The sequence below is a fragment of the Euleptes europaea genome, chromosome 6 (genome assembly GCF_029931775.1).
Source record: "Euleptes europaea isolate rEulEur1 chromosome 6, rEulEur1.hap1, whole genome shotgun sequence".
Classification (NCBI taxonomy): Eukaryota; Metazoa; Chordata; class Lepidosauria; order Squamata; family Sphaerodactylidae; genus Euleptes; species Euleptes europaea.
The window spans coordinates 105,376,169-105,404,118 of NC_079317.1; the positions used below are offsets into that span (position 1 = coordinate 105,376,169).

The following is a 27,950-nucleotide window of genomic DNA, read 5'->3' on the forward strand; positions in this document are numbered from 1 at the left end:
AGCACAAACAGAGGTGGGAGTGTTGTTCACCAGATAAGACTTTTGCTCTCCTTGTTCAGGGAGGAGCTATCTCTGAATGAGCAGGCCCAAACTTCCTGATTCATCCATTGCCAGTGGGTAGAGAAGAGAGCTCCCTTCCATTTCTACTATCCTGCTAGTTTGAGACTGTTCCCTCCACACAAGCATAGAACCATACAGGCTACAGAAGGTATTTACTCCCCAGTTAGCTTCATCTTCAGTGAGGGGTCTGACAAACCAAGTTCTTACGAGTTTGCACGAGCATAGGTGTTTTTTCGGGGGGGGGGGGGAGTCAAAAGTCTCCATTGTGAGAGGCTCTGCCACTTGGGATCAGATTAGTCCTCCCATTTATCCACCCAGATCAGGAATTACCTGCCCCCAACCCCAATTTCCCACCCCTAAGGAACTACAGAGTGTGGGGAAAATAGCCTCCACATAGTGACACTCCAGGAATTTCCCCTAGTCTCTATGACCATATAGATTAGGAAAGGCAGCCTAGATTGTCACCTGGAAGTCATGCCACATCCTCCCCAAACTCCGTTCTCCCCAAGCGCTGCCCCCAAAATCTCTCAATAGTGGGAACCCTAGATCAAACTGGGGCTTCAACTAATCCTCCAGGGAGCATTAGGAAGCTGCATGGAAACAAACCAAGGAAGTGGTCTGAGGTGTACATATCACATTATGGAAAAGTCCCTTCTGGCATCCTGCCAGTTTATCAACTGTCCTCCCTCTCCTCAACAAATGGGAAGGTTGAAGAATAGGATTTAACAGAGATCTGACAGGGATGCTTTAAGTATCCAGCATCTTGTCTCAAAGCAAAGGTCCATGGGGCTCCACCCTATACCTGTTAATAACGTTGTATGCCTCTTCAGTGCCAATGATGCAAAGAGCATTGATAGCAGCATATGTTGGAGCAAGATGTGGGTGCTGGCCTGGTCCCCCTCCAAAGCCTCCTCTTGGGCTCTGGCAGCGGCTCAGAAATTGGCACACACTGGGCACAAAGGAGAGACCAAAGGAAGGTTAGCATTAAACAAGCATTAAACATTCTTTCAACATCATTTTGGTCTTAGGGCTGCTTCTATATGCATATCCAGAGCCAACAGTACTTATTTAGGGCCTTTCCAAATGATGCACCCCCCACTAAAAATATCTCAACAACAACAACAAAAAGCTTTTATCATCTCCAACCACCCACCAGTGGTATTATATTCCATTGCCATATAATATGTACAGGGGTAACTTTTAACCACTACATAATTTGCATTCAAAAGTAATTGGCAGTAACCTTTCATCTTGCATAAAGATCTTATTTTTTAATTTAGTTATTTGATTCAATTTATATCCCCCTCTTCCCAACCCAAGTTGGGCTTGTGTTGCCTTCCAACAGCATATGTATACAATAATTAAAGCACAGGTTAAAACACAGGATTAAAAGACATCCAGTTAAGAAGGCCATCTAATTTCACTTCCTGCAATAAAAACGTTCTCCTAAGGTGAGGGAGAGCCCATCAGAGTCCTAAGCAGAGGGCCACAGTGATCTAATCTGATGACAGTCTTCAAGGGAGTGGAGACAGCGTTCAGGGATAATCGAGGCCAAGCTGCTCTATTAACCATTGCTGCCTCAACCATATGCCTGGTGGAACAACTCCGTCTAATAGGCCCTGCAGAATAAGTCCTGCAGGTCTCATTTGACAGATTGTTCCACTAGCTGGGGCCATAGCCGAAAAAGCCCTGGCCCTGATTGAGGACAGCCAGATAGTTCAGGGGCCAGGGAGCAAAAATAAGTTGTTCCCTGAAGAGCATAAGGCTCTCTGAGGGGTATATCGGGAAAGGCGGCCGTGCAGATACAAAGGTCCCAGACCGTTTAGGACATTGAAAGTAAGCACCAGAACCCTGACCTTGATCCAGTATTCAATCTGGAACTAGTGCAGCTGGCGGAGCACAGGTTGAATATGTGCCCTCTAGGGGTCGCAGTTAGGACCTGTGCCACTGCATTCTGGACCAGTTGAAGCTTCTGGAGCAACCTAAAGGGCAGCCCTGCTTAGAGAGAGTTACAGTAGTCCAGTCTAGAGGTGCCCGCTGCATGGATCACTGTGGCCAGGTCAGCACAGGAAAGCTAGTGGGCCAGCTGTCGGACTTGGGGAACATGAAAAAATGCTGCCTAAGCCATATTTGCAACCTGGACCTCCAACGAAAGGCAGGTATCCAAGGTACACCGAAATTATTGATGGTAAGAGCCAATACCAGCTGCACACCGTCAAAAGTGGAGAGCAGGATCCCCCGAGCCAAGCTGCTCCAGCCCAGCCACATGACCACTGTCTTCAATGGGTTCAACTTCAGGCAACTTTGCTTCAACCATCCTATTACAGCCTCCAGACACCTGGCCAGATCTTCTGGGACGGCATCCAGGAAGTTGTCCATCAACAGATACAGCTGGGTGTCATCTGCGTATTGAAGACACCCCAGCCTGAAACTCCTGACTAGCTGGGCGAGGGGACACATATTGATATTAAAAAGCATCTTCTCACCAATGACAAGTTTTTGAGTCTTACCAGCACATACTTCTACCAATAATAATATAGTACAGAAGCTTTTTCTTTTTGGTAAAATGTCCCTCCATTTTCCACCATTCTGTCCCTTTTCTACACCAATACACACAAAGTATTTTATAGCATCTGTTTGCATGCTTTTTTTTTTGCTTTTTAAAAAAAAATTATTAAGAGAAAATGAGAACACAACAACAAAGGAAAACAGAACTACAACCGAACTACAACAACAAAAGAAAATGGAAATATAACATTACTAAAATACTCCTAATACAAATTCTTGAGAAGAAACTAAGACCGTGCTGCTAATATAACTAAAATATTCATAATAGTGAACCAAGCACTATCTATTTATCTAAAATCCGCATGATTGTCACTTCCCTCCCTCACTGCGATTTACACATTGGAGTGTTTTTTCCATCTCTGAAATTGTTACATTGCAGCGAGCGTCCAGTTCTTCTGTATTTTTGTCATTATTATAATATGTCAACTTAATTAGAGCATAGGTTTCTTTAACCTTATCAAGCCAATACCTCGTAGAAAATGGTTAAAAAACTGGTTACATCCCAAGTTTTACCTGTCTAATAAAGTTAAATGTCAATTTTTAATGAATGATTCAGTTCCAGAGGTTACTGTGGATGTCGCCAATTTTTTAGTAGAAGTGCTAAATGTCCAAAAACGTATAACCTCTGATATCTGATGTTACTGGCTATGATTTTATCTTATCGGTTTTAAGATTTATGACCATTGTTCGTATCAATTGTAACAATTTATATGCCATTAAAGGTTTATGAATGAATCAAGCCAATTATTTAAATCTGGGAGTTTTTTGCTTTTCCAATATCTCGCAAGATTTGTTCTTGCAACTGTTAGGATATGGAAAAACATAACTTGAATAATCTTTGGTTTATCTGGAAAATAATTTAATAAAATTGTTTCTGGTCTTGCTGGAATAACAATTTCAAGGCCGCTGGATATGATTTCAATCACTTTCATCCAATATGTTTGGGCTCTACTGCAGCTCCACCACATGTGTAGAAAATCTGCACCAGCTGAATCACAATACCAACCTTTACTAAAAAAAATTATCCAAGTTGCACATTTTTTGAACTCTGCTTGGGGAAAGATGCCACATATGTGTCATCTTAAATAAATTTTCTCTAAATGCAAGACTTATTGTAAAATTTAAACCTTTTGTGAGTATAAAGTTCCATTTTTTTCATCCAAATCATAACCTAATTTTTTATTCCATTTCTCTTGAAAAGGGGGATTAATTGTCCTATTCTTCTGTACTAATATTCCATATACCTTACTTACAGAAATTTTATCTGATTTCAATAATTGTTCATATTCATTAAGAGTTCTAGGTATTAACTGTACTTACAATTAATTGTACTAAGTAATCTTTGATTTTAAGATACTTAAAGGGGGGCAATACTTTTTTTACTTCTTCTGGGATCTCTGTGTCAGAGATTATTTGAAAGTTTTTAAACCAGTGTAAATACATGCTTTTTCTTGATGAATTACTAGACATTTTAGAAGCCGCCTACACAAGTGGCCCTTGCAGCTAGTTTGCTTGTTAGCCCCCTCCACCTCAAACACCTGACAAATGATCCCTCATCAAAATGGGGGCTCAGGAAAGTCTTCCTAAGATGGCGGCTTGTTTGACAGTTAACATTTCGGGGATGCAAACTGGCATGTTCTGTTATTCTAAACTTCACTGGGTTGGAGCCTATGCAATGCCCACATAAGGGGCTGGTGGAGCTGGATTTTTCCCACCTTCTTCTCTCAACAGCTTCCCATGAGTGCCAGTACTGGAGACTGGTAGGCCCATTGTGGACAAAAATGCATGCAACATAATCGGTTGCAGTGAGGAGAGAATGAAGTTGAAATTTGCCTGCTCTATGCCAGTACAAGACTGCTCACGGAAGAAGCAGGTGGAATTATCCCACACATACACACACAACCTGTTTTGCCCATGTGGTTCCCCCAACTTTCAGCATTGCCTTTTCGGCATTCACAGTGGGCTGTAGGCCAAGAGAAGAATGGTAAAAGTCACTTCCTTTAGTACCTTATGCTTGTGGCATATAGGATCCAACCCAACCCACAGAATGAACTGGATAACATGTGCAGTTAGGTAATCATTCTCAAGTTAGTTTATAAGACTAGAGACAGATTTATCCAGATCAAATGGAGGCACCGCAGGTGGAAAAATGGAAACTTGGGCAGGGATTACCCTACCCACTTTGAATGGTGCAGGGTTGAACTAGACTATCTCTGTAAAGAGCTTAGGGATATTAATGAATCCTGCCCTTTTATTATACAGTAGCAAAGAAAGCTTTATATCAGCCAGTGTGGTTAAGAGAAACAGACTCTAATCTAGAGAACTGGGTTCAATTCCCCCTTCTCTATATGAAGCCTGATGGGTGACCTTTGGCCAGTCGCAGTTCTCTCAGAACTCTCTCAGCCTCTCCTACCTAACAAGGTGTCTGTTGTGGGGAGGGGAAGGGAAGGCGACTGTGAACTGCTTTGAGACTCCTTAGAAAAAAAGTAGGGTATAAAAACCAACTCTTCTGCTGCTACATTTGGTCTGGAAATAATCTCCCCTCCTGAGTTCCGCAGGCCTGGCTGTACTGATCCTTGCTTCCGCAACCTCAAGGCCTACTGCAGTTAAGCAGAGCTCATCTTATGCCGGAATATAATTCAAAAGACTCAGAGACAGAAACAATTTTTTTTAAAGTTATTAAGTCTGGGGATTTGTGGCCATTTTGGCTCCATAAAACAGGTAGAAGTGGCACTGGAAGGATATCTACCCTACAGCTGAGGAGGTAGGACTGAAAATTTCTGTCCAACCATTGGGCAATAAGACTGATTGTGAATCACTATTTTTCAGCACACATACATGCAGCAAAATGTGGGCATGCCTATGAGCCACACATGAACTAGCCACAAATCTCATGCCTTTCCTTAACACAGAAGTGAAGAAAAGCCTAGTGGTGGGAAAGCCCTGATCATCAGTCATTCGCTTAAAACAAGAAACACAGCAAAGCAGCTATCAACTTGGAACTTCTTCCAAAGGTCAATTTTCTTACAACTGGAAAACACTTCTAGATGTGAAAAATCAACAACACTTCTAAGCAACAATTATTAGATACCACCTCACCCATTCTGCATGCTTTGTTTTTAAGGGAAGGTCCGATGAAAGGAAAAACCAACTAGTCTTTTTTGGTGCAGAATTCTCAGCTTCCCTTGCAGTTTCTCCTAGGCAGGATGCTATGTCTCTGTTGCATTTTAACACCACTCCTGCTTTCCCATTCCCCATGAGGTCTCTCCCTGACTCACAAAACAACCCCGGCCTCCTTAGTTTTTCCCTGCAGAATCACTCTAATCACAAAATCATTTTGCAACTAAAGTGTGTTTCTCAAACAGAAAAAGCTTTACTTGTCTGCTCTCCCCACCACCACCTCCCTTCCTACACATGCAGGTTTTCTGCCCAACAAGGAATTGGTTTCTTTTCCACAGAGGCTGAAACAGGGTCCCTTACCACCACCATTTATGCAGATCATAAGACGCACCAAAAGCCTCCACCCAGGGAAATAACTATTGAGAGGTTATTGTTGGAGCAGGATGAATGAGACAATGCACTGTTGTGTTTCAAACACATCAGAACATTCTTATGCATCATACAAGGATGCTGGGACGTCAGCCCAGAGAGCCACACACTACACACAGATAATGAGGACTTCTGGGAGACAATTCCTAATGTATTTTGTAGGCAGAAATTGTGAAGCAGGACAAATTATTTCAGGCTACACTTTGTTCCACTTCCTCTCATGTGAACACCAAGTTCTGAATTTATCTCCAGTACTCTAGACAAGTTTCTTCATAAAACAGAGAGCCATGAAGGGCTCAGATTTCAAAGCCCTCTGATTTCTGAATCTTCCCCTGCCAGAACTGGATTTATGCACAAACTAAGCAATCTGCAGTTTAGGGTCTCAGTTTATGAGAGACCTCTAACTACAATCATAGAATCATAGCGTTGGAAGGGACCACCAGGGTCATCTAGCCCAACCCCCTGCACAATGCAGGAAATTAACAACTACCTCCCTCACCCACATCCCCAGTGATCCCAACCCTCCCCCCGCCATGCAGGATCCCACAATCCAAGCACTCCCGACAGATGGACATCCAGCCTCTGCTTAAAGACCTCCAAAGACGGGGACTCCACCACCCTCTGAGGCAGCGCATTCCACCATCGTACAGCCCTCACCATCAGAAAGTTCTTCCTAATGTTTAGGGGGAATCCCCTCTCACTACTAAATTGCCCTTTTTTGTAATGCTATAGGGCCTCTTAAATTTTACAAATCTTAATGCCTCAGTATGACTTAATCTGGCCCTGGTATCAACACAATTCTCAACTTTCTCACAGCAACTATAAAGGTTAGGAATTACTTTTTTTTTAAGGAGAAAGAAAAAACTCAGATTCTCAAGGGTCACATTCTGCTCCATATTACCAATCCTGCATTTTGCCATAGTTGGAAGAAGCCATTAGAGGTCAAAATGGTCAACAACAAAAAACTTACTCTGAAGCTATAGAGTCCGGGATGGGCTCCTCCAGCAGTTCCAGACTGTGCAGGATCCAGTAGCACAGCCATGGGCGGCTGGCATCCAGACACTGCAAAGGAAGAAAGCAGCGGCTGTTCAGAACCATGACCGTATAACCCAGCTGGCAAGTCTGTATGCATTATACCATGGCAGGCGGAAAGGAACCCCCTGCCCCCCCCATGCAAGCGACATATCAGAACAGAATTACTGGGAAGAACACAGGAGGTCTAGAAGGTGAAAGGGTGCAAGGCTATGAAGGGGATTTCTGTTCAGCTGCTAAATTACCTTTATCTTTCTGTTTATAATTTCATGGATAAATCAAAGGACACTGGTATCGCTTCAACGGAGCTTTGAATCCGACTATAACAGTGCATTCCTAAGGAGAGTTACTCCAGTCTAAGCCCACTCATTTCAATGGGCTTAGACTGAAGTAACTCTCCTTAGAAATGCATTGTGAGTGAAATGAGAATAGGATAAGAGATTAGCAAGACTAGGAAGACACCACTTGCTTATAATGCCCATAAAATGGCTCCTCACTAAGTGCAAGTGCTTTGATACTTCAAATTCCTGAGGGAAAAAAAATCTTGAAAGCTGGGAGAGAGCAAAGTAAACCTCGAATGTTATCTTTTCCTGCAGCCAAGTTGTGATTAGAAACCAATAAACTACTCAACTAACACAACCATGGGAATAAAACAGCAGGGGGGAAAATACCTCAAGCCTATAGGAATTACCTCATAAGCATCTGTCAGTTGCCTCAGCCCTCTCTTCAGATAGTGGAAGTGCTTTTCCCGCTGCAAAACAAACCTGAGAGGCAGATAAAAACATGATGATTGGTCAAATTTGCAAAATTATCTAGGTCACAGGTTGGCAAACTGCAGCTCGCGAGCCGCATGCGGCTCTTTGGCTCCTTGCGTGCGGCTCTCGCACAAACAACCTGACACGCGGCCAGAGGGTGGGGGGGATCTAGGAAGGGGGCTGGGGAGGGGCTGTGGTGGGGCACAGGGCGGACCCGGGCTGGCGAGTGGTGGGACCCAAGCCGAGGCAGCTGGGAGGTGGCGGAGGGAGAAGGAGGCTGGTGCGGCGCGGTCCCCCACCCTTGTTGATCCGCCAGCCAAGCGGAGGCGGCTGCAGGCGGGTGCGTGGTGAGGCGTGTCCCCCCCCCACGGGTGCGCGGCGGGCTGTGGACTGCGCCACACTGCTGGGAGGGTAGGCGCGTGCGCCGGAGGGTCTGGCTGGGGGGGATTGTCAGCTGCTGCATGTGCGCGCGGGGATCGTGCCCTGCCAGGGTGGGAGGCGGCCGGCAGAAGGTGGTTGGCGGGCGGAGGTGCGTTTAGGTCGGAGAGGGGGGCGGAGGGCTCCTCGGGGCCTGGCAGCGGAAGGAATGGGCAGGAGCCGGGGCTCACTGAGCGCCTCCTCTCTGCTTGGCGAAGAGTGAATGGGACGCCGTGCTTGCCTGGGACGCCGTGTGGCTCAGTGGTAGAGCATCTGCTTGACATGCAGACAGTCCCAGGTTCATTCCTCGGCAGCTCCAGTGAAAGGGCCCCTTTCCCCCCTCCCGCGGCCTTTTCTGGGCTTCCCGGGGGCCGTGCATGGCTGGAGAGCGAGTGCCGAAGGCTTCTGCCCGGTTGCACCAGGCTGCAGGGCCACATGTGCGGCCCTGTGTGTGTGTGAGGGAAAAGCACACAGCGGGGCACCAGCCCGTTCTGGGCCACCTAAGCAGGCCCCGACGGTGCCCCACCGCTGCTGTGCCCCACCACCTCCGGGAGGCACACGGCAGAGCTGAGCCGCCGCTTGTCCTCCACCACCACCACATTCTGGCAGGCACCCAAAATGGAGGGAGGGCTGATAAACTGGCAAACTTAAGTGGAGGAGTGAGAGGATTTGGGGATCATGATGCACGCCTATTCTCTCCAAGATCAGAGGAGCATGCCTATTATATTGGGTGCTGTGGCAGGATGGTGCTGCTGCAGTCGTCTTGTTTGTGGGCTACCTAGAGGACCCCGGTTGGCCACTGTGTGAACGGACTGTTGGACTTGATGGGCCTTGGCCTGATCCAGCTTGGCTTTTCTTATGTTGTAACGGCCTTCATCCGTTTGAATTTCGCAGCCGAGTTGTCCCCCCCCCCTTCCCCCAAATTGTATTTGTTGCACTTTGCAAATCTGAGAGATTGTCCGCGGCCCGCGATTTTGCTAGTATACGGCCTGGTGTTTGAGTGACTGTACTGACCATCATAGGGTTCTTAATTATTAGATTTGGGAAAAGCAACCCTTAATCCAGTGTTTTATATACATTAAATTTGCAGAGCTTGTTTTTAGAAGTATTCTTCTTCAAGTGAGAGAGCTGACTTTGTTTCAATTTATGCTATTTAGAACATTAATAGACATCGTGACATCTTGGGGACTAGCTGTGCTCTAGCTGAAATACAAACCTGACTTACCCAAACTTTCCATGGAGATGCAAGGCCATTGTTCACATTAAGTGTTTGTCAGTCATTGTCATGATTTAATTTTATGGATACCTTACTTATGGATACCTTACTTACAATTTAATTTGTATCAATAAATAAGATCATTATTAAGTATGATATCAAGTTTTATTCAGTGTACCTATAGTTTAATTAAGACTTAAAACTTTAATTAAAGTTTATTAAGTTAATAAACAGTGTACCTACCTATATAGTTTAAGTTTAGGAAATTTGGCTCTCAAAAGAAATCTCAATCATTGTACTGTTGATATTTGGCTCTTTTGACTAATGAGTTTGCCGACTCCTGGTATAGATAATCTCTCCTCACAATTGTAAAGTCTTTGTAAAGCTGCGTGTTTTACTTGCCCTACCTCTGCTCCTACAACTTAAAACATATTTTTGAAGTACATGAGTGCTTTTCATAAGAGCTTTAGGTACCAGTTACCCAGTAATCTACTACATTGTTCTGGTTGGCTGTCTATTTCTTTGATAGCTAAGAATATGATTCTGAGGTTCTGTGTCTGATGAGTCTTAATTTTCATTAATTTAATAAAACAGGAGGTTTCTAGCCTTCATGATTATAGAACCATATTAATAAGAGCCATGGTGGCTGGTTGAAAATGGTAAAAGCAGACTAATCTTCTCCATTCTGTCATGCTAATTCCAGAACAGGTGATGTACAAACAGGTGGACAACACAGTCCTTTTAGCAGATCATGAGGTATTGGGGTGATCACAACAAGGGACAGGATATGGGATGGTGTGAAGGGCTGCCCTGTAAGATTTTTCCGGGGGTATCTTTTTCTCAGGCTTTGACTGATCAGTATAATTGACATTGGAAAGGAGTTTTAAAAAGGGAATTGCTTTACCCCTGTCTCCGAAATAATGATTGCTGCTTCTAGGTTTCATGAAACACAGGGGGATATTTTAAAATTTATGTGATCACCTCTGTGGCAGAACCTTCACTGGAGATTTCACACAACCACAGGAAATACATTTGTTTATTAGCTTTTAGTCCCCACTCATCCAAGGGATCTCGTGGTGACTTAACAACACTTAACACAACATCATAATAGTTAAATTAAAATCCAACAAAATTGAATACATATAAAATATTAAAATATTTGACTCAGCACCATACTACTGTCATACCAGCCCAGAGCATCTGGTTAACCTCCAAAGACCAACCAGAACAATTTGTCCTTACAGGCCTTGTGGAAACTAAGCAAGTCCTGCAAGGGCATGAGTGTCATCAAAGAGTCTATTCCACAGGGTAGGGGCTGTCACTAAGAAAGCCCTTCTTCTGGTAACAGCTAAGTGAAGCACCTGCAAGAGGCCCTGAGAGGATGACTGAAGGGGAGCTTCCCATGCTGCCAGGCAAACAGCTTTTGAAACTGAAAGATTTCAACAGCACTTTGTGTATATTATGGGGGGTTAGGTGTTCAAAGGAAAAATACTTCTTTATTGGGGCTGGAGCAAGCTCCTTTCATGAACATGTATGAAGCTGTCATTTGACAGTCAAGATTAGTATTCTCTTTGACTGGTAGCAGCAGCTCTCCAGGGTCTCTGGTGGAGGTCATTCACATAACCTCCTACCTGATCCTTTTAACTGGAGATGGCAGGCACTGAATCTGGGACTTTCTGCATACTGGGCAGGTGTTCTCCCACTGAGCCACAGACCTTCCCTTAATTCATGAGCCTAAGTAGCTCTTTAGAGATTGCTGTACTAGGTCAGGGGTCGGCAAACTCATTAGTCAAAAGAGCCAAATATCAACAGTACAACGATTGAGATTTCTTTTGAGAGCCAAATTTCTTAAACTTAAACTATATAGGTAGGTACACTGTTTATTAACTTAATAAACTTTAATTAAAGTTTTAAGTCTTAATTAAACTATAGGTACACTGAATAAAACTTGATATCATACTTAATAGTGATCTTGTTTATTGATAAAAATTAAATTGTAAGTCCCTGCCATTTCCCCCTCCCCGTCCGGAGTCCTCATCTGGAGGCCTGGTCTACCGCCATAAAAGCCTATTGGTAGACCTGGCCTCTGGCTGAGTCCCATTGGGAGGCTAGGTCTACCCATTGGCTTTCTTGGCAGTAGACCTGGCCTCCGGAGGCCCATAGAAGCCAATTGGTAGACCAGGCCTCTGAAGGGGGACTTTTTCCCCTCCTCGGAGTCCAGGTCTACCGCCAAGAAAGCCAGTGGGTAGACATGGCCTCCCAATGGGACTCAGCAGGAGGCCAGGTCTACAAAGGAAGCCCGCCCCGCCAAACAGCTTATAGGCAGGGGGGCCAGGAACCGCTGAGCCGCCTGCCCAGCAATTGTGCGGCTAGAGGGGAGGGGAGGCTTTAGCCTCCCAACCACTGAGGGCAAGGGAAAGGGGGACCCGGCCATTCTCCATGGCGGGGGGGAGGGAGATACAGCGCGCCAGCTCGCCCGCTCTCACTCTTTCTCAGGTGCGCCGGCTCTGCAGCCCGGCTGCCGGCGCAAGTGGGCGCAAGAGCAGGGGCTCCGAACCAAGTTCGGAGAGCCGCACTCAACAGGCCAAAGAGCCGCATGCGGCTCTGGAGCCGCAGTTTTGAGACCCCTGATCTATACTATATTGACATAGTAAAGGGGAACAGGAAAGGGTTGGGGCAGACAGCCAGGAAAGCAGAATTAAAAAGACAAGAAATAAACCCAATTCCTGTGCAAAGCTCCTGGAAAGGTACAACTGTACATAAAGGCACACTCAAAGTGGTGGTGGCTAAAGTAAAAGACAGAAAGTCAGCCTTTTGCAATGAGATTACGGAAACTGGTGGACATGAAGAGGACAAAAGGCAACTGCACACACAGGCCACATTCGGATGTCATGAGAAACAGGTTTGTCCGTGAGGGGCGTCAACAGAGCTTGTTGTCATACTACACATTCCCACTGCTCCTCTCATCGCAGACAAAGCGCAACGGAAAGCTTCCATGCTCAGAATTTCAGTTTTCCCAGTCTTTTGTAATCTCTGAATGCAAGTTCCTGGGCAAATGGGAGTTTGTTCCTCACACACACACAAACGAGGATTCTAAACTGGGCAGGGGAGAAAGGTACATTGTTTACTCACCGAGAAGATCCTTTCCGCTCTGAATTGGAAGGGCATCTTGATCTTTGGGTGTTTCTCGCCCATTGCTAGGGGTAGGCAGGACTTAACTAACAACTTCCTGTCTCCTGGGCGAGGAACCTCGCCGCCACTTCCAGTTATTCTACAGCGAGCTCGAGAGACAGGGAAAGTGCACTCACAAAACAAGGAGTACAACAAACAGTCAACTGAACAATAAAACGTAGAACCAGTCAAAGATTACTAAATACTATGAGGTCAATCGGATCTGTATGTCAGTCTGGTGTGCATCCGTCCACCCTTGGAAGATGATGCTTCCATCTCTGGGTGGGCAAGATGCCCTTCTATTTCAAGGTGGAAAGGCCTTCTCGGTGAGTAAACAATGCACCTTTCCCGCTCTGAAGGAAGGGCATCTTGATCTTTGGGATATCCAAGAGCAATGATGTAACGGGTGGGAAATTTAATCCTCATCATCTTCCACCATGTGTTGTAGGACGCGTCTGCCAAATGCCAAGGTATTGATCCGATAATGTCTAATGAAGGTGGTCACATTGGACCAAGTAGCAGCCTTGCATATCTCTTCAGACGAGGCTTGTATGAAAAAGGCGGCCGAGGTGGCCGCGCTCCGCAATGAATGGGCCGTGATACCATTCGGGACCTGGAGACCACTGGCTAGGTAAGTGTCAGGTCTTTGCTACCTTTGGAGTAGGGGTTTGGCAATTGCAGGCCAGAGACTGGCTTCCTGTCAAGGCCAGATTCTGGCTGCTGGTCAAGGTTTTGTTCTCATGCTGCAAATCCTGTGTACTGTTTCGATTCTCCTGTTTATCACAGATGTGCCCGTGTTATGTCTTCGATTCTCTGGGAACCGTTATCTCGTAGTTACTGCACTGTGGTTTCACATTGTTTCACTTTTTTGCCTAGAATGCTTTATACTGTAACCTACCTGCATAGACCCCATTAGTGGCCTCACCTGCGTGCGAGGCAGTCAGCATCCATTCCTGAAGAGTCTGCCGGGTTAGCCAGTCCGCCTGGGTGTTGAAGATGCCCGACATGCTCTTCCCTCAGAGACAGAAGGTGTTTTTTGTCCCAGAGCAAAATGACCACAGCTTCCTGATATAGGCGAGAGGAGCAAGACCCACCCTGCTTGTTAATGTGGCAACCAAGGCCCACATCGTCTGCCCTTATGAGGACATGTTTGTTTTGAAGCAGGTCGTGGAATTTGAGGAGAGCTAGGCGCACTGCCCTGAGTTCGAGGAGACTGATGTGGAGGGAAGATTCTGGCTGACTCCATACCCCTTGAGCGAAGGAGCCTTCCACCATGGCTCCCCAGCTCTCGAGGCTGGCGTCTGTGAACACCTGAATTGGCTGATCGTGTAGATACGATTGACCTGCAGTTAGGTTGGTGACGTTGGTCCACCAGGAAAGACTCACCCTGGCCACCGGGTCCAAGGAGAAGGTCTTGTCTATCTTGTGTGTGATAACAGTTGAAAGGGACACAGCACTGCTTGAAGAGGTCGGGAGTGAAATCGCGCTCAGGTAATCAGGCCTAGAGAAGACACCATGAGGCCTAGGAGCCTTGACAGAGTCATGAGTCGATGTCGAGATGATTGTACTGCAGATTTGGCCACGGCTACAATCTTGCGAGCCTTGTCTGTTGAAAGATACACTGAGTTGGTAGTGGAGTCTATGATCACTCCCAGGTGCTTGATCCTCTGCGTCAGGATTAAAAGGCTTTTGGTCTGGTTTATAAGGTAACCGTTTATCTTGAGAGTCGAGATGACCCGGCTGGTGTGCATTAGGGCCAATTCATCTGAGGGAGCACAGATGAGAAGGTCGTCTAGGTAGGGATGCAGTTGGATCCCCTCCTTTCTCAGCAACGCCACGATGGCCACCATTATTTTGGAAAAAACTCTGGGATAAGATGTCAGGCCGAAGGGCATTGGCCTGGACTGTAAATGAAGGTCCATATAACTGAATCCCAGGAAGCTGCGGTGGGATGGATGAATGGGGATGTGCATGTAGGCCTCGGTAAGGTCTATGGAAGTCATAAAGGAGTTTGGACTCAATGCCTCTACGATGGTTCTCAGTCTCCATACGGAAGTGCTTGGCCTGAACAAAGCGATTGAGGAATTTGAAGTCCAGGATAGCTCTCCAGTCCCCATTCTTTTTGGGGACTGTGGAAAAAGGTGGAATAAACCCCTTGGAGATGTTCCAGTACAGGAACTTCCTCTATGGCCCCAATTTGGAGCAGATGAGAGATGGCTTTCATAGTTCTTTGATGTTTCACGGCACTGCAGTAGCCTGGAGAGGCAATGAATCGATTTGGGGGCTTGCGATGAAATTTTATTAGGTATTCCTGTTGAATCAGTTGTAGTACCCAGGCATCCGTCTGGGAGTGGTGCCATTGTGGAAGGAAAAGTTGTAACCTTCCCCCCACCACTGGGGCCCTGGCATCACTGTTTGTTCCCTTTGGAGAACTTGCTGGGAAGAGCGATTGAATCGTTTAAAACGTCGAAAGGACCCTCTCTGAGACGACCAGTGTGGGCGTCTCTGATCCTGTCTGAACCTAGATAAGGTATGGTAGGATCAAAAGGGCTGAGAGTAATGACCAAAGCGGGGTTCCTTTCTATGGGACTTAAGAATCGCCTTATTCTTATCCTTAAGTTCAGAAAGCATCTTATCCAGCCTCTCTCCAAATAGCTTTCCACCTTTGTAGGGATAAGCCATTAACATGGTCTTGGACCTGTACTCGGCTGTCCATGGTCTTACCTATAAGGCCCTGCATATGGCTGTATTAGAGGCCACCGCTCTAGCAGTGAAAATCACCGCATCTAAAGATGCATCCGCCATGAAGGAAGACGCCTTTAATATCCAAGAGAGGCCTTCTGCTATTTTTTTATCTGCAGTGGGGAGAAGCTGAGAGAGTTCCTTAATCCAAGCATTTGAAGCCTTAGCCATGAGAGCTATAGAGGTGTTGGCCTGAATAGACAGTGCCGCTGCCTTGTGCACCTTTTTGGAAAGAAACTCCATTTTCCTTTCCAGTTGATCTTTAATAAATCCCACTCCATCCTCTGCTAGGAGGTCAGAGGATTGAAGGGCGGAGATAGGAGCATCCACCATGGGCAACTCCAGCATATCTATAGCATATGAGGCCATCTCATACAGTTTCTTGGCACTGCCAGAGAACTGCTTATTATGTAGGGGTTTATCCCGTTCCGCTCTAATAACCTTCTCAAAGTATTCCGGTAAGGGAACCTTAATAGTTTGAACATCACATTGGGGAAAGTATTCCTTAGAACCTTTGCGTCTGGATTTAGGTTTAGATTCTTCCGAAGCATCAGCTTCCTCAGATAAGTCTAACACAAACAGAGCCTTGGCTAGAAAAGCTTGAAAATCATCAGGACAGAACAGCCTGGGCTGCTGTTCCTGCATAACAGGGAGTTCTTCGTCTGACACGAATTCTCCCTCCTCTTTATCATCAGCTACAGAGGCCCTGTCATCCCTATTGAACTGCACTTGAGTAAATGGCCCTGCTTTCATGGCTGCCTTAGTCAGCCACTGCTTAGAGGGGGTGATGTGGCTGCAGCCAGGCTCCTTCTGGATGGGTTCAGAAATGGTAGCGGACCTAGGGGAAGAAGCCAAACTGAGTGGGCCCCCCTGCGAATAAGGTTGGAAGAAGCCTTGATGAGGGTAACTCTGTTGGAGGGGAAGGATAAGAGCCTGCAGCCTCTGGAAATGCCTTTCCATGGATCCCTCAATCATATCATGCCTTTCCATGGATCCCTCAATCATATCATGCACTTGCTCAAAGGTAGGATTCTTAGAGGGGGGGCCCCTCATCAGAAGGGGGAAATACGTTACCCTCCGACGACTTCTTAGGCTCCCCCTTCGAAGACGCCACAGAGGATCCAGCGGGGAACTTAGAGGTCGAAGCGGAACTCTACTTAAACGGGCGCTTGCGTCTGCCATTTTTCTTCCCGCTGTTAGTTTTATTTTTCTTAGTCGTTTTGCCGGCTGTGCCAGAAGGCGGCGAAGTCTTCCCTGCTTCCCTCTCCGATAGCCCGCCGGGGCGGCTAGCGGAGGGAGCCGATATAAAGGCCAATTCTTGGTCTGCATCGGAAAGGAGCTCAATCTCTTCCGATGCATCTGTTCCTGCAGCCATTTTGTTTGCCGCAGTTTCCCCGCAGTTTCTCCCGCGGCTCAGCTGATAGTCAGCTGAGCCAGGAACTAAAATTAGCTACAAACGTACCAGACAAGAGGGGGGGAAGGAGGGAGAACAGCTGGATATGAAAACAGGGTAAAAGGAAAACCTAATCCACCTCACTATCTATGCTAGATTGCAGCTATGGCTGCACGTGCTCTACCCCAGCGAAGGCAGGAGAAGAACTGGAAGTGGAGGCGTTCCTCGCCCAGGAGACAGGAATTTGTTAGTTAAGTCCTGCCTACCCCTAGCAATGGGCGAGAAACACCCAAAGATCAAGATGCCCTTCCTTCAGAGCGGGAAATTCAAAGTTTTTTTGCAAAGGAACCAGTATTGGAGCATGATTGGGGACTTCCCAAACCAAGATTTTTCAAAACTGAAGTTTGAGCAGGAGAGAGGGGGAGCAGCAAGAAGAGCACACAAGCATGGCACCAATAGAGTTTGTGTCTGTCAGAGACAAATCTATGTTGTTGTTTTCCTTTGCAAAGTCTGAATGCAGCCATAAACTCATCAACCTAATGTCTTGCCTTACTCAGAGGAACAGTTCAGAATACCACAAGCACCCATATAAAGCAATGGCAAAACAGGCAAGACTGAAAAGGATACCATACAGCATTTAAGTTCTAGATCTCTAGAACTTAAACCCATGAAATATACACATCAGTGCTCAAACAAATATACATCTCATAGTAGTTATTTTAAAACTGGGGCACACTTACGGTGAATCATGATGGTTTGTCTTGTAAGCGTTGAAGACATCTTGGACTATGCTCTCTACCTTTGTCTGTAGTGAATGTGTTACAAGTGAAGGAAAGAAAAAGAATATCATGCATTAACATTTGAATAATTCTAATAAACAGCCCCCAGAATACAATGGAGCAGTATTAGATAGCATGTCAACAGCAAAAATATCTGTGTTGCCAGTGCGGTATAATGGTTAGAGTATTTGACTAGGACTGGGAAGGTATGTGTTCAAGTCACCACTCTGTGAAACTTGCCGGGTGATTTTGGGTCAGCCATTTTCTCTCAGCCTAACCTACCTCTCAGGGTTGTTATGAAGTGGAGGTGGAGAACCACATACACTGCCTTGATCTCCCTGGAGGAATAGTAGGATAAATATGAAATAATACACAAGATTCTTATTAAACGGACAGCAATGCAAGGGAGCTGCTGCTGTTCCAATTTTTTTTTAATCAACAAAGAAGCTTGAAAAAGCAATGGGTCATGAGCGCTACCGAATCATAGCTACTTTAATACAGAATATCTCCTCAGGACACAGCTACATGGCAGCTGGCCTAGTTCAATCCCTGTAGCCCACAACCAGGAACACAGAAAGAATTCCTAAAGAAAGGCATAGATCTTCAGGCCCACACCCCTGCAGCACAACCATACACTGTTCTCACAGAGAATGGTTCCTGCCATGGTATGGGTACGGTTCCAGTATCCTTTGAGTGAACGCTGCAGAAGTCAAGACATGCACCGAAATAGAACATATGCATAAGTCAGGGAGGATATGCCTCCAGAGCTTGTATATGTCAAACTGAAAGCACTTCTCTTGAAGAACAAGAATCAATCTTTGATGCTCCAGTATGAATTTGTGTCCAACAGCAGCAGCAGTGGAAGATAGCAGTTTTCCAATAGGGATCAGCACTGAAAAGAGAACCAGATATATCTTCCTCCAGAATGAGACACTGAGAAATACAGTTCCTCAGAATTTTCTACTGTGTTCACAGCAATGTAATTACTCAATTACTATTACAGTAGCCTTGGAAAACAGAAAGGAGAACAAGAGAGATGGCGCTAAGTTACTTGATGCTGTGCAAACATGATTTTATTTTTCTGTTCTATTGAATAAGTACTCTTAGCTTTATGGAAGAGCAAATACTATAAATCTTATAATAAAATAGTCCTGGGCAGTTATTTGTCCTAGGAGTTTGTGCCTTCAGGGAGAGTACAAATCTATGCAGCACAAGTTGAACGCCTGTTCCTGGCTCAGCTGCACCCTGACTGACAGGCACCTCCATTAGGTCCACATTTAATTTAATTTTGTTTGTCCTCCTCCAGTACCTCCCAGCATCCAGACACTGGTTGAACTCTTCAACAGCTTCTCTGGATTTTGACGGAAAGAAGAGATAGAACTATCGTTCATTTACTGATCACAACTGACTGCAAATCCCCAGATGATCCCTTTCCAGAGGTTTCATATAGATATTAAACAACATGGGAAATAAGATAGTAACTTGCAGGATCCTCTAGTCCAATAGCCAAACAGAGGTCTCCTGACACCACTTTCTGAAACCAACCCTCCAGAAAGAACTTGGACCACTACTGCTTGTTCTTATTATTGCATCATGTTCTAAAAAAATGTGCTTATGTAAATCCTGATTGACACTGTATTTATGGTATGGTTTTCCCTTATCTTTAATGTAGGCCAGAATTTAGTGTTTTACTCTGTGTATTTGGTAGTCTTTAACAAACACCAAAAAACCATGCAGTGACTGGTAACAACTTGTCTAAAAATAGCTTGCATCCTAACTGCTGCTAAAAAAGAATATCATGCAGCTGCCATTGTATCCGCTAGCTCTTGCCTGGCACAATTATTTAGGATTATTAGGTCTTTAACATCCCTATCAGAGGGACTACTAAATTTAAATACTAATTTGGCACATAGCTGTGAGGCATTTTCGAGCTTTTATGATGATAAAATCTTGTTGCTCCGTCTTGACCTCCCGGCCAACTTTGATACAGTAAGGGAACTGGAGGCCCCTTGCCTGGCTTCTGGTTTGATACTGGCCACTTCAGCCGGCTTTCTTTGGACAATGTCGACAGAATCCTGACAGTTGTAAGGCCCACCACTTGCCTCTTGGACCCATACCCTTCCTGATTTGTCAAGGCCCCCTGGGAGAGATCATCAACATGTCCTTTGATACAGGGACCTTTCCAGGGGGGTTAAAAGAGATATTTGTACATCTGCTCTTAAAGAAACCATCATTAGACTCTAGGGATCTTGCCAACTATCACCCAGTGTCGAACCTCTTGTACCTGGGTAAGGTAGTTGAGAGAGTGGCAGCCGAGCAACTTCAGGTTTTTCTGGAGGAAGCATCCATCCTAGACCCATTTCAGTCCAGCTTCCACCCTGACCATGGAACAGAGTTGGTGCTGGTGTTATGACCTTTAAACCCTAAAGGGCCAACCCTGCTTTACCCAGCCCAGGGTAAGCAGAAGGCAACCACAAATTGCCAGTCAAGAACAAGGATATTTATGAGAGCCTCCAGCCAGCTCATGCAACATGGATCTTCTGGGGCTCCTACGAGAAAGATGGAGAGCCAGGTTTACATTCACATCCGTATTCTACAGCTCAACTTAATTGAGGGAACAAAGCCACAATTGATACATTTCTGCCTATCTGCCCTCCTCTCCAGTACTTACCTCACTTTCGATTTGTCAAGTGCTCTCTTCACCATTAAAGGTCAGATTCTGGAAAGAGATACTGAGCAGTGATTCCTCAGAGATGCCTCAGGCCTCCAGCAAAGCAACTCAAATCCAACCAGCAATCATGTCCAACCGGCTGATTATAATTTCAGACACTTTGGCCTTAACAGCTGGAGGTGGTGAAGTCAGCAGTGACAGAACCTCAGACTGTTTCCTAAATATGTTGAAGATTTTTTTTAACAGAAAGAATTGTTTGCCAGCCACATGTGCTTTGCATTTGGCAAAATTCCTCATTGACAGCCCATCAATGGCTACGCTCCTTTCTCCAAGGTAGGGGACAGAGGGTGGCGCTGGGGGAGGTGGTGTTGCAGCAGCACCCTTTGGTGTGTGGGGTGCCTCAAGGAGCGATCCTCTCCCCTATGTTGTTTAACACCTACATGCGTCCCCTTGCCCAGCTAGTTCGGAGTTTCGGGCTGGGGTGTCATCAATATGCTGATGACACCCAGCTTTACCTGCTCATGGAGGGCCATCCAGACTCTGCCCTGGACACACTGACCGGGTGTTTGGACGCTGTGACTGGTTGGTTGAGAAAAAGCCGGCTGAAGCTGAATCCAGCAAAGACGGAGGTCCTGTGGCTAGGCTGGGGCGGCTTGGGTGTGGGATGCCAGCTCCCGGCTCTTGAAGGTGTGCCATTAACACCTGCACCTACCGTCAAGAGACCGGGTGTGATTCTGGATGTCTCCTTGTCTATGGAGGCCCAGGTCACAGCCGTGGTCAAGGCGGCTTTCTTCCATCTACGCCGGGCCCAGCAGCTGGTGCCCTATCTCTCCTGCCCTGACCTAGCCACGGTGATCCATGCGACGGTCACCTCTAGGCTAGACTACTGTAACTCGCTGTACGTAGGGCTGCCCTCGAGACTGATACGGTGGCTCCAGCTGGTACAGAATGCGGCGGCGAGACTCCTTACAGGGGTCTCGCCCCGAGAACATATAAAGACAGTGGTCTGCCAACTGCACTGGCTCCAGCTGGAATATCGGATCAGGTTCAAGGTGCTGTTTTTGACTTTTAAAGCCTTACACGGCCTGGGACCCTCGTACCTTCGGGACCGCTTCTCCTGGTATACCCCCCGAAGATCTTTATGGTCATCTGATAACAACTTACTGGTGGTCCCTGGCCCTAAGAGTGTGCGGCTGTCCTCCACGAGAGCCAGGGCCTTTTCAGCCCTGGCACGGGCTTGGTGGAATGCTCTGTCTGGTGACATCAGGGCCCTGCGGGACCTTAAAGAGTTCCGCAGGGCCTGCAAGACAGAGCTATTCCGCCAGGCCTACGGCTGAGGATAGCCACAAATATAATCTGCTGGCCTCCCTATTGCCCCTCCTTCCTGTTATATTGTTATCATCAACGGAGGGGTAACCTGCTGCAAACACCCAGCAATGCGAGTATGGTTAGGTGCCATTTGAAACTTTGTAATTTTGTGTTTTAATTGGGATTTTGATGTTTTAAATTTAGATTCTTATTGTTGGTGTAGTGATGTTTTAATATGATGTTACCCGCTCTGAGCCAGCTTCGGCCGGGGAGGGCGGGTTATAAATCACAAAATAAATAAATAAAGAGCTTTAGGAGTTGCCTTCCCCCATGTCTGTGACCCAAAGGATAATGCAGTGAATGGGAAGTGTGTGCATATAAAATCAACTCTAATTGGGCATCTTTGGGCAAGTCATTTTCTCTCAGAGCATCGCTGTTAGGCAAATGGACCAATCAAGACCAAGATTGTGGTGCACCTCCTTTCCAATGGAATGGGACATGCTTGTATACAGTATCAAAAATAAAAAATTGTTCAAACTGTCCAGCCCGCTGAGCTTTAAAGGCAGGAAGCATTTCCATTAACAGGAAACTGGTGTTCCTCCACTGGTTGTAATTGAGTCCTGTAACTCTAGCAAGCAATTTCCACTGTTGATGTGGAAAATATGTATGTTGTAAAGTTTTATGTAACCAGCCTAGAAAGAAAGCCCCACAGGTGCTATTTCCTATCACTACTGGTATTGCATTGAATTACATACCTCCAAGATGTAATAAAACACCACTAATCAATCCATGCTCCAGTTCTAATTAAGCTGTGCTGTTAATCTAATCTCATGTAGAGAAACTATTTATGCTAACAACATTGTTCGGAAAAAGTTGTCAGTTGGACTTTATTTCGTGTGTATATGGCAGGCAGGAACAGAACTGGGAAAGCAACCACTCCATTTCAAAGGGATCTGTTTATGCTTGGAAACCACACATCAATTTACTGCAGGCTAAAGTTGTCACAGTGTTCATCCATCAGGAATTTCTCAGCCACAATGGGAGATGAATGAAAACACAGCTGCATTTCAGCTAGCCATTTAGAGCAATTTCTCAGAATTCATGCATCAAAATCTAAAAACATACAGTGTCATGGGCATGCGCATACCCTTGAGCTGTCTTAATTTGGAAGTATGTGTAAGCTCTAGTCCTGCGGCAAACCCATAAACAGACTTCAGCAGACAGCAAATCCACGAAAGCAGTTTTATTGGGAAGAATCAACAGATTTCAGAAGCCATATTCAAAAGGATACTAGTAAGGGTCAAAGGCAAGGCAAGGCACATATATGGGAGAGCAAAAGGAGATAACCGGTTACCCAGGCAACCCCCCCCCTCCAACAGGCAGGAAGGAGCACTTGACGATTCCCACACTATGGGAATCTATGAAGACTAAACACGGGGCATAGACTGGCCTTGGACAGAATAGCACAACAGCACCTGGAAGCAGCACACCAGCACTACCACATACCATCCTCATGGCCTGCTCCTGACAGTATGTGCCAATATTCCAGAACCTTTGTATACGCAAGCTAGGAAGTATTCTGAGTACAAACTCACAGCCTGACCCCTAAGGTTTACTGAGTCAAGATGGGGCATCAACTAACTTGCCTGTGAAAAGTAACAAAACATGCTATCTTGATGGAAACAGCACTGCAAGTGTTCATTACAGCAGAAAAGGCAGTGTCTACTCCAATCAAGTCAACAGGGACAGATACATATATTCATATATTACTTGAGGCTTGCAGCTTGGGAAGGCTTTCAAGTACCCAATTTATCAGTACGCTTGGTGGTCATAAAGATGTAATTATATCTACAGGAGAGCCAGTGAAGTGTAGTAATTAGAGTGTTGAATGGACTAGGTCTGGGGAGAATTGGGTTCAAATCACCACACTGCCATGATGTCACTGGGTGACCCTGGACTAATCACACACGCACAAACAAATTTACCTCACTGGGCTGTTCTAAGAATAAAACAAGCCAAAAAAAAGCCATGTATACCTAAACTCCTTGGAGGAAGGGGTTGATGAAAATGTATTTGAGACATTAGATTACAAATAGCAGTACAGTGGTTATCTATGCCTAGCTGAAAGTATCTACAGTATTGATAATCATAAGCAGTGGGTCCACCTACACAGATTTTCACAATTCTTTCAACTTAAAATACAATACCACCCACCTAGTCGACCAGCCCTGCCCGACTTTGCTTAATGCCAGAAACTGACCTTGAGGGTCTATATATGATAAACAAGTGTGCTACCAACTAACCTACAGCTCCCTATGTTTACAGGCCTAAAAGTGAAATATTCTTCACAGGGAACAAACCAGTATGATATCACCACTAGATTAGAGGGACCGTTCAAAAAGTATCCTGGATGCATATAAGGCATCACTATAACAATAATCAACAATTTAATACTGCTTTAGTACACAAGGTAAATACAGTTATCTCACGCAAAGAAAACCAGTCTCTCATTTATTGATATGCACAGGGTATCAAGGTTTGGATTGTGAAGCAGTTTTTTTTTTTAAAGGACTAGCAGCAATCACAGTTCAATAATCAGGAAGCAGTATTTATGGGATTAAAGAGTTTGATTATTTACAAGAAAATCCAAATTAAATAAAGTTGTGGTTAATGTTGGGTCTTGCCATCTATTTAGTACATAAAACCCCTCAAACATGCCAGATTATATGCTGGAATTTGTACGACTAGCAGTCTTGGAATATAAATCCTATGGAGCATAAATGTGTGTGTGTAAAGTGCCTTCAAGTCGCAGCCGATTTATGGCGACCCCTTTTTGGGGTTTTCATGGCAAGAGACTAACAGAGGTGGTTTGCCAGTGCCTTCCTCTGCACAGCAACGCTGGTATTCCTTGGTGGTCTCCCATCCAAATACTAACCAGGGCTAACCCTGCTTAGCTTCTGAGTTCTGACGAGATCAGGCTAGCCTGGGCCATCCAGGTCAGGGCATGAAGCCAAAATAGTGGATGTTTATCATCAAGTACAGTACCACTAGTGGCAGGAAATAACACCTATGGGGATGGGGAAAGTTACTTGGTTAAGACTTTATAGTGAAGATATTTCCACTTCAACAGTAGAAAATATTTACAGAGTTGGGACAATTATGATCTGTGAAAGAACACTGATGTCCTATTAATGGAAATGTTTCAGTGGTCAACTTGCTGAAAACATTGTTTATTAAACATGATTGATAGGAAGAGAGTATCACAACCTTGCTTGCAGTTGCTCCATATCCCACTTAGAACAACTGAAGCTGCCCAGTTGACTTACCATCCCTCTGTCCCTCAATTTCATACATTATCCTTTGGACCACACTCATTACAGCCAGTATGGCATGGTGCAGTGATTATGTATCAACCCTGGTTCAAATCCCCACACTGCCATGAATCTCTCTGTGTGGCTGCAGGCCAGTCACACACTCAGACTTAACCCTCAGAGAATAAAATAGGGAAGGGAGAACTGAGTATTCCTCCCCTGAGCTTCTTGGAGATAGGATGTGATAAAATGTACTGGATAAATATATAAACAGAAGGACACTCTGGAAAAAAGGGGGAGCCAGCCTTGTTTGCAACATGCAAACAGTTTGCAACATGCAAACAGTTTTACTTTTAAAAATGTACATATCAACTTCTTGCACCAAAGACTGAGGGCCACCCAACTACTTGCCTTCCCCCTTCTCCCCCCCCCCGGGACCCCATGCCTATTGTTACCCCACTCTCCCTTGTTCCTCTATAGTTTTATTCTTTTTTTTCCCCCTTCACCTTTTTGGTATACATGATTCAGTTGCTTATGAACAGCAAGTAATGGCAATGCCATAACCTTTACAAGACCCACAACATGCAGGTTGCTGACTGAGACAACTGTTTCAGTGCCACCCTTACAATGATGTGGCTTTAGTGTACCACATGATCCTACTCTTCCAGGAATAGGAAAAAGGACCAGAGATCAAATATTTCTCAACCACAATAAAAAATAAAAAATGTCTTGAATGTTATCTTTACCATTTTTATTGTGGTTGAGAAATATTTGATATGATATCCATCTTCAAGTACTTGAAGGGCTGTCATATAGAGGATGGTGCTGAGTTGTTTTCTGTTGCTCCAGAAGGTCGGACCATAACCAACAGGTTGAAATTAAATCAAAAGAGTTTCTGTCTAGACATTAGGAAGAATTTTCTAACAGTTAAAGCGGTTCCTCAGTGGAACAGGCTTCCTTGGGAAGTGGTAACCTCTCCTTCCCTGGAGGTTTTTAAGCAGAGGTTAGATGGCCATCTGTCAGCAATGCTGATTCTATGACCTTAAGCAAATGATGAGAGGGAGGGCATCTTGGCCATCTTCTGGACATGGAGTAGGGGTTACTGGGTGTGCGGGGGGGGGGGGAGGACTTTCCTGCATTGTGCAGGAGGTTGGAGTAGATTTCCCTGGTGGTCCCTTCCAACTCTATGATTCTAAGTTGGAAGCAACTTGAAGGTACTTAACATACACACAGTTCAGAAAAATAAAGTTTTGTGCAGCACCACCTCCAGCCTAAAATAAAAGATATCAAAGTCACATTTAAAACCATACATTTTACTAAAATGACACAAAGGGAGAAGTCAACTGTAGGAGTATTTTTTGTTTTGTTTACAAAATTAGAAACTTTCTCTAAAAACAAAGCAGCTAGCTCTGGTACTAAGGAACTAAGCAAGCTCCATGGAAGGTGCAGTAAACTTATAGTAGAATAAAGGCAAAGAGAGCAGCCAGCTGGTTCTTGTGGGTTATCCGGGCTGTGTAACCGTGGCCTTGGTATTTTCTTTCCTGACGTTTCGCCCTCAGCTGTGGCAGGCATCTTCAGAGGAGTAACACTGAAGGACAGTGTCTCTAGAGAGCGTCTCTAGAGAGTGTCCTTCAGTGTTACTCCTCTGAAGATGCCTGCCACAGCTGCTGGCGAAACGTCAGGAAAGAAAATACCAAGGCCACGGTTACACAGCATGGTTACACAGCCCGGATAACCCACAAGAACCAATGAACTCTGACTGTGAAAGCCTTCGACAATATTTTAGAGCAGCCAGCACTTCTGTTAAAGACATCTTGGATCTCTATGTATGTACATTAATTCATTGTTTCTTACCTGCAGCACCAGAATGTATGTACTTGTACCTAAGAACCTCTGAACACTTATCAAACAAGTAACTCGGAAGGTAGACCACAAGGTAGAGCAGTTTCAGAATGTTATATGTTTGGGAGACATCAGGATATATTTTCCTCAAAGAAAAGCTCTTCTCGAACACATTTTCTTGGGCAGGAATAGACAACCTCTAATGCAGTGGTTCCCAATCTTTTTTTGACCAGGGACCACTAGGACTTTTTTGTTTGGTGCAGGGACCCCGAGGTTCAAAATAAAAATTCTGAGAATTTGAAAATAAACTTTAATCATAACTGTTAGTTAAACATTAAACTTAGAATAATATTTGAATATATATATATTTTATAATAAGAGAACTTTTAATTAAAATATTAATTTATTATGGGTTTATAACTTTGTTTCGGGGACCTTAATTTAGTTCTCGTGGACCCCTGGGGGAACCAGTGCTCTAATGCAACAGAACTATAATCCGGGATGTACAGACAGTTCGCTCCACCTTGAGAGCAACCTGGTAACTCCAGATATGTCTAACTGGCAAAAACGATGGGAAAAGAAAGCGGGAAACGCGGTGATGTTTAAGAAATGACCTGGCTTATTATCACATGAACTTTCTTATCACATGAACTTATTATCTTATTATCACATTATCTTATTATCACATTATCTTATTATCACATTATCTTATCTTATTATCACATGAACTTATTATCACATGAACTTTCTTAGCCAAGTGCCTACTGAAAGTGGGCTACGATGAGATAATATAAACTGAACAAGAAGAACAACAGCAAAAGCGCCCCTACACCCCTTCCCCGCACGCACAATTACCAAGGTACCACACACAACGACTGTGCAACGCAACGGGGCATCACTCCCTGCCGATTAGAGTAACCAACCGACCCCCCCCATCACCCAGTCCCTGGCATGCGCTGTGCACGACGGGACTTGTAGTCCCGCTGCCCAGCAGGGGCGGCGCCTCCCCGCCCCACCTGCTCCACCGAAGTGAGGGTCTGCACGCCGTCGTCCTGCAGCCTCTCCCGGCCCGCTTCCCGGCCTCGGCAGTGGCGTCGCCCGTCAGCGCCCGGGCCGGTGTCAGCGGAGGCCGCCAT

The 27,950-nt window shown here is 45.3% G+C and overlaps 1 protein-coding gene across 1 annotated transcript in view; it reads right to left on the bottom strand.

Annotated features, from left to right (window-relative positions):
- Positions 1 to 27,950, bottom strand: part of FNTB (farnesyltransferase, CAAX box, beta) — a 45,099-nt gene extending 17,149 nt beyond the window's left edge. Inside the window, exons 1-5 of the mRNA XM_056850863.1 lie at positions 27,831 to 27,950; positions 17,644 to 17,708; positions 7,901 to 7,973; positions 7,148 to 7,239; positions 863 to 1,009 (exon numbers count right to left, since the gene is read on the bottom strand). Coding sequence (XP_056706841.1) covers positions 863 to 1,009; positions 7,148 to 7,239; positions 7,901 to 7,973; positions 17,644 to 17,708; positions 27,831 to 27,950 — 497 coding nt within the window. The remainder of the gene's footprint in view (positions 1 to 862; positions 1,010 to 7,147; positions 7,240 to 7,900; positions 7,974 to 17,643; positions 17,709 to 27,830) is intronic.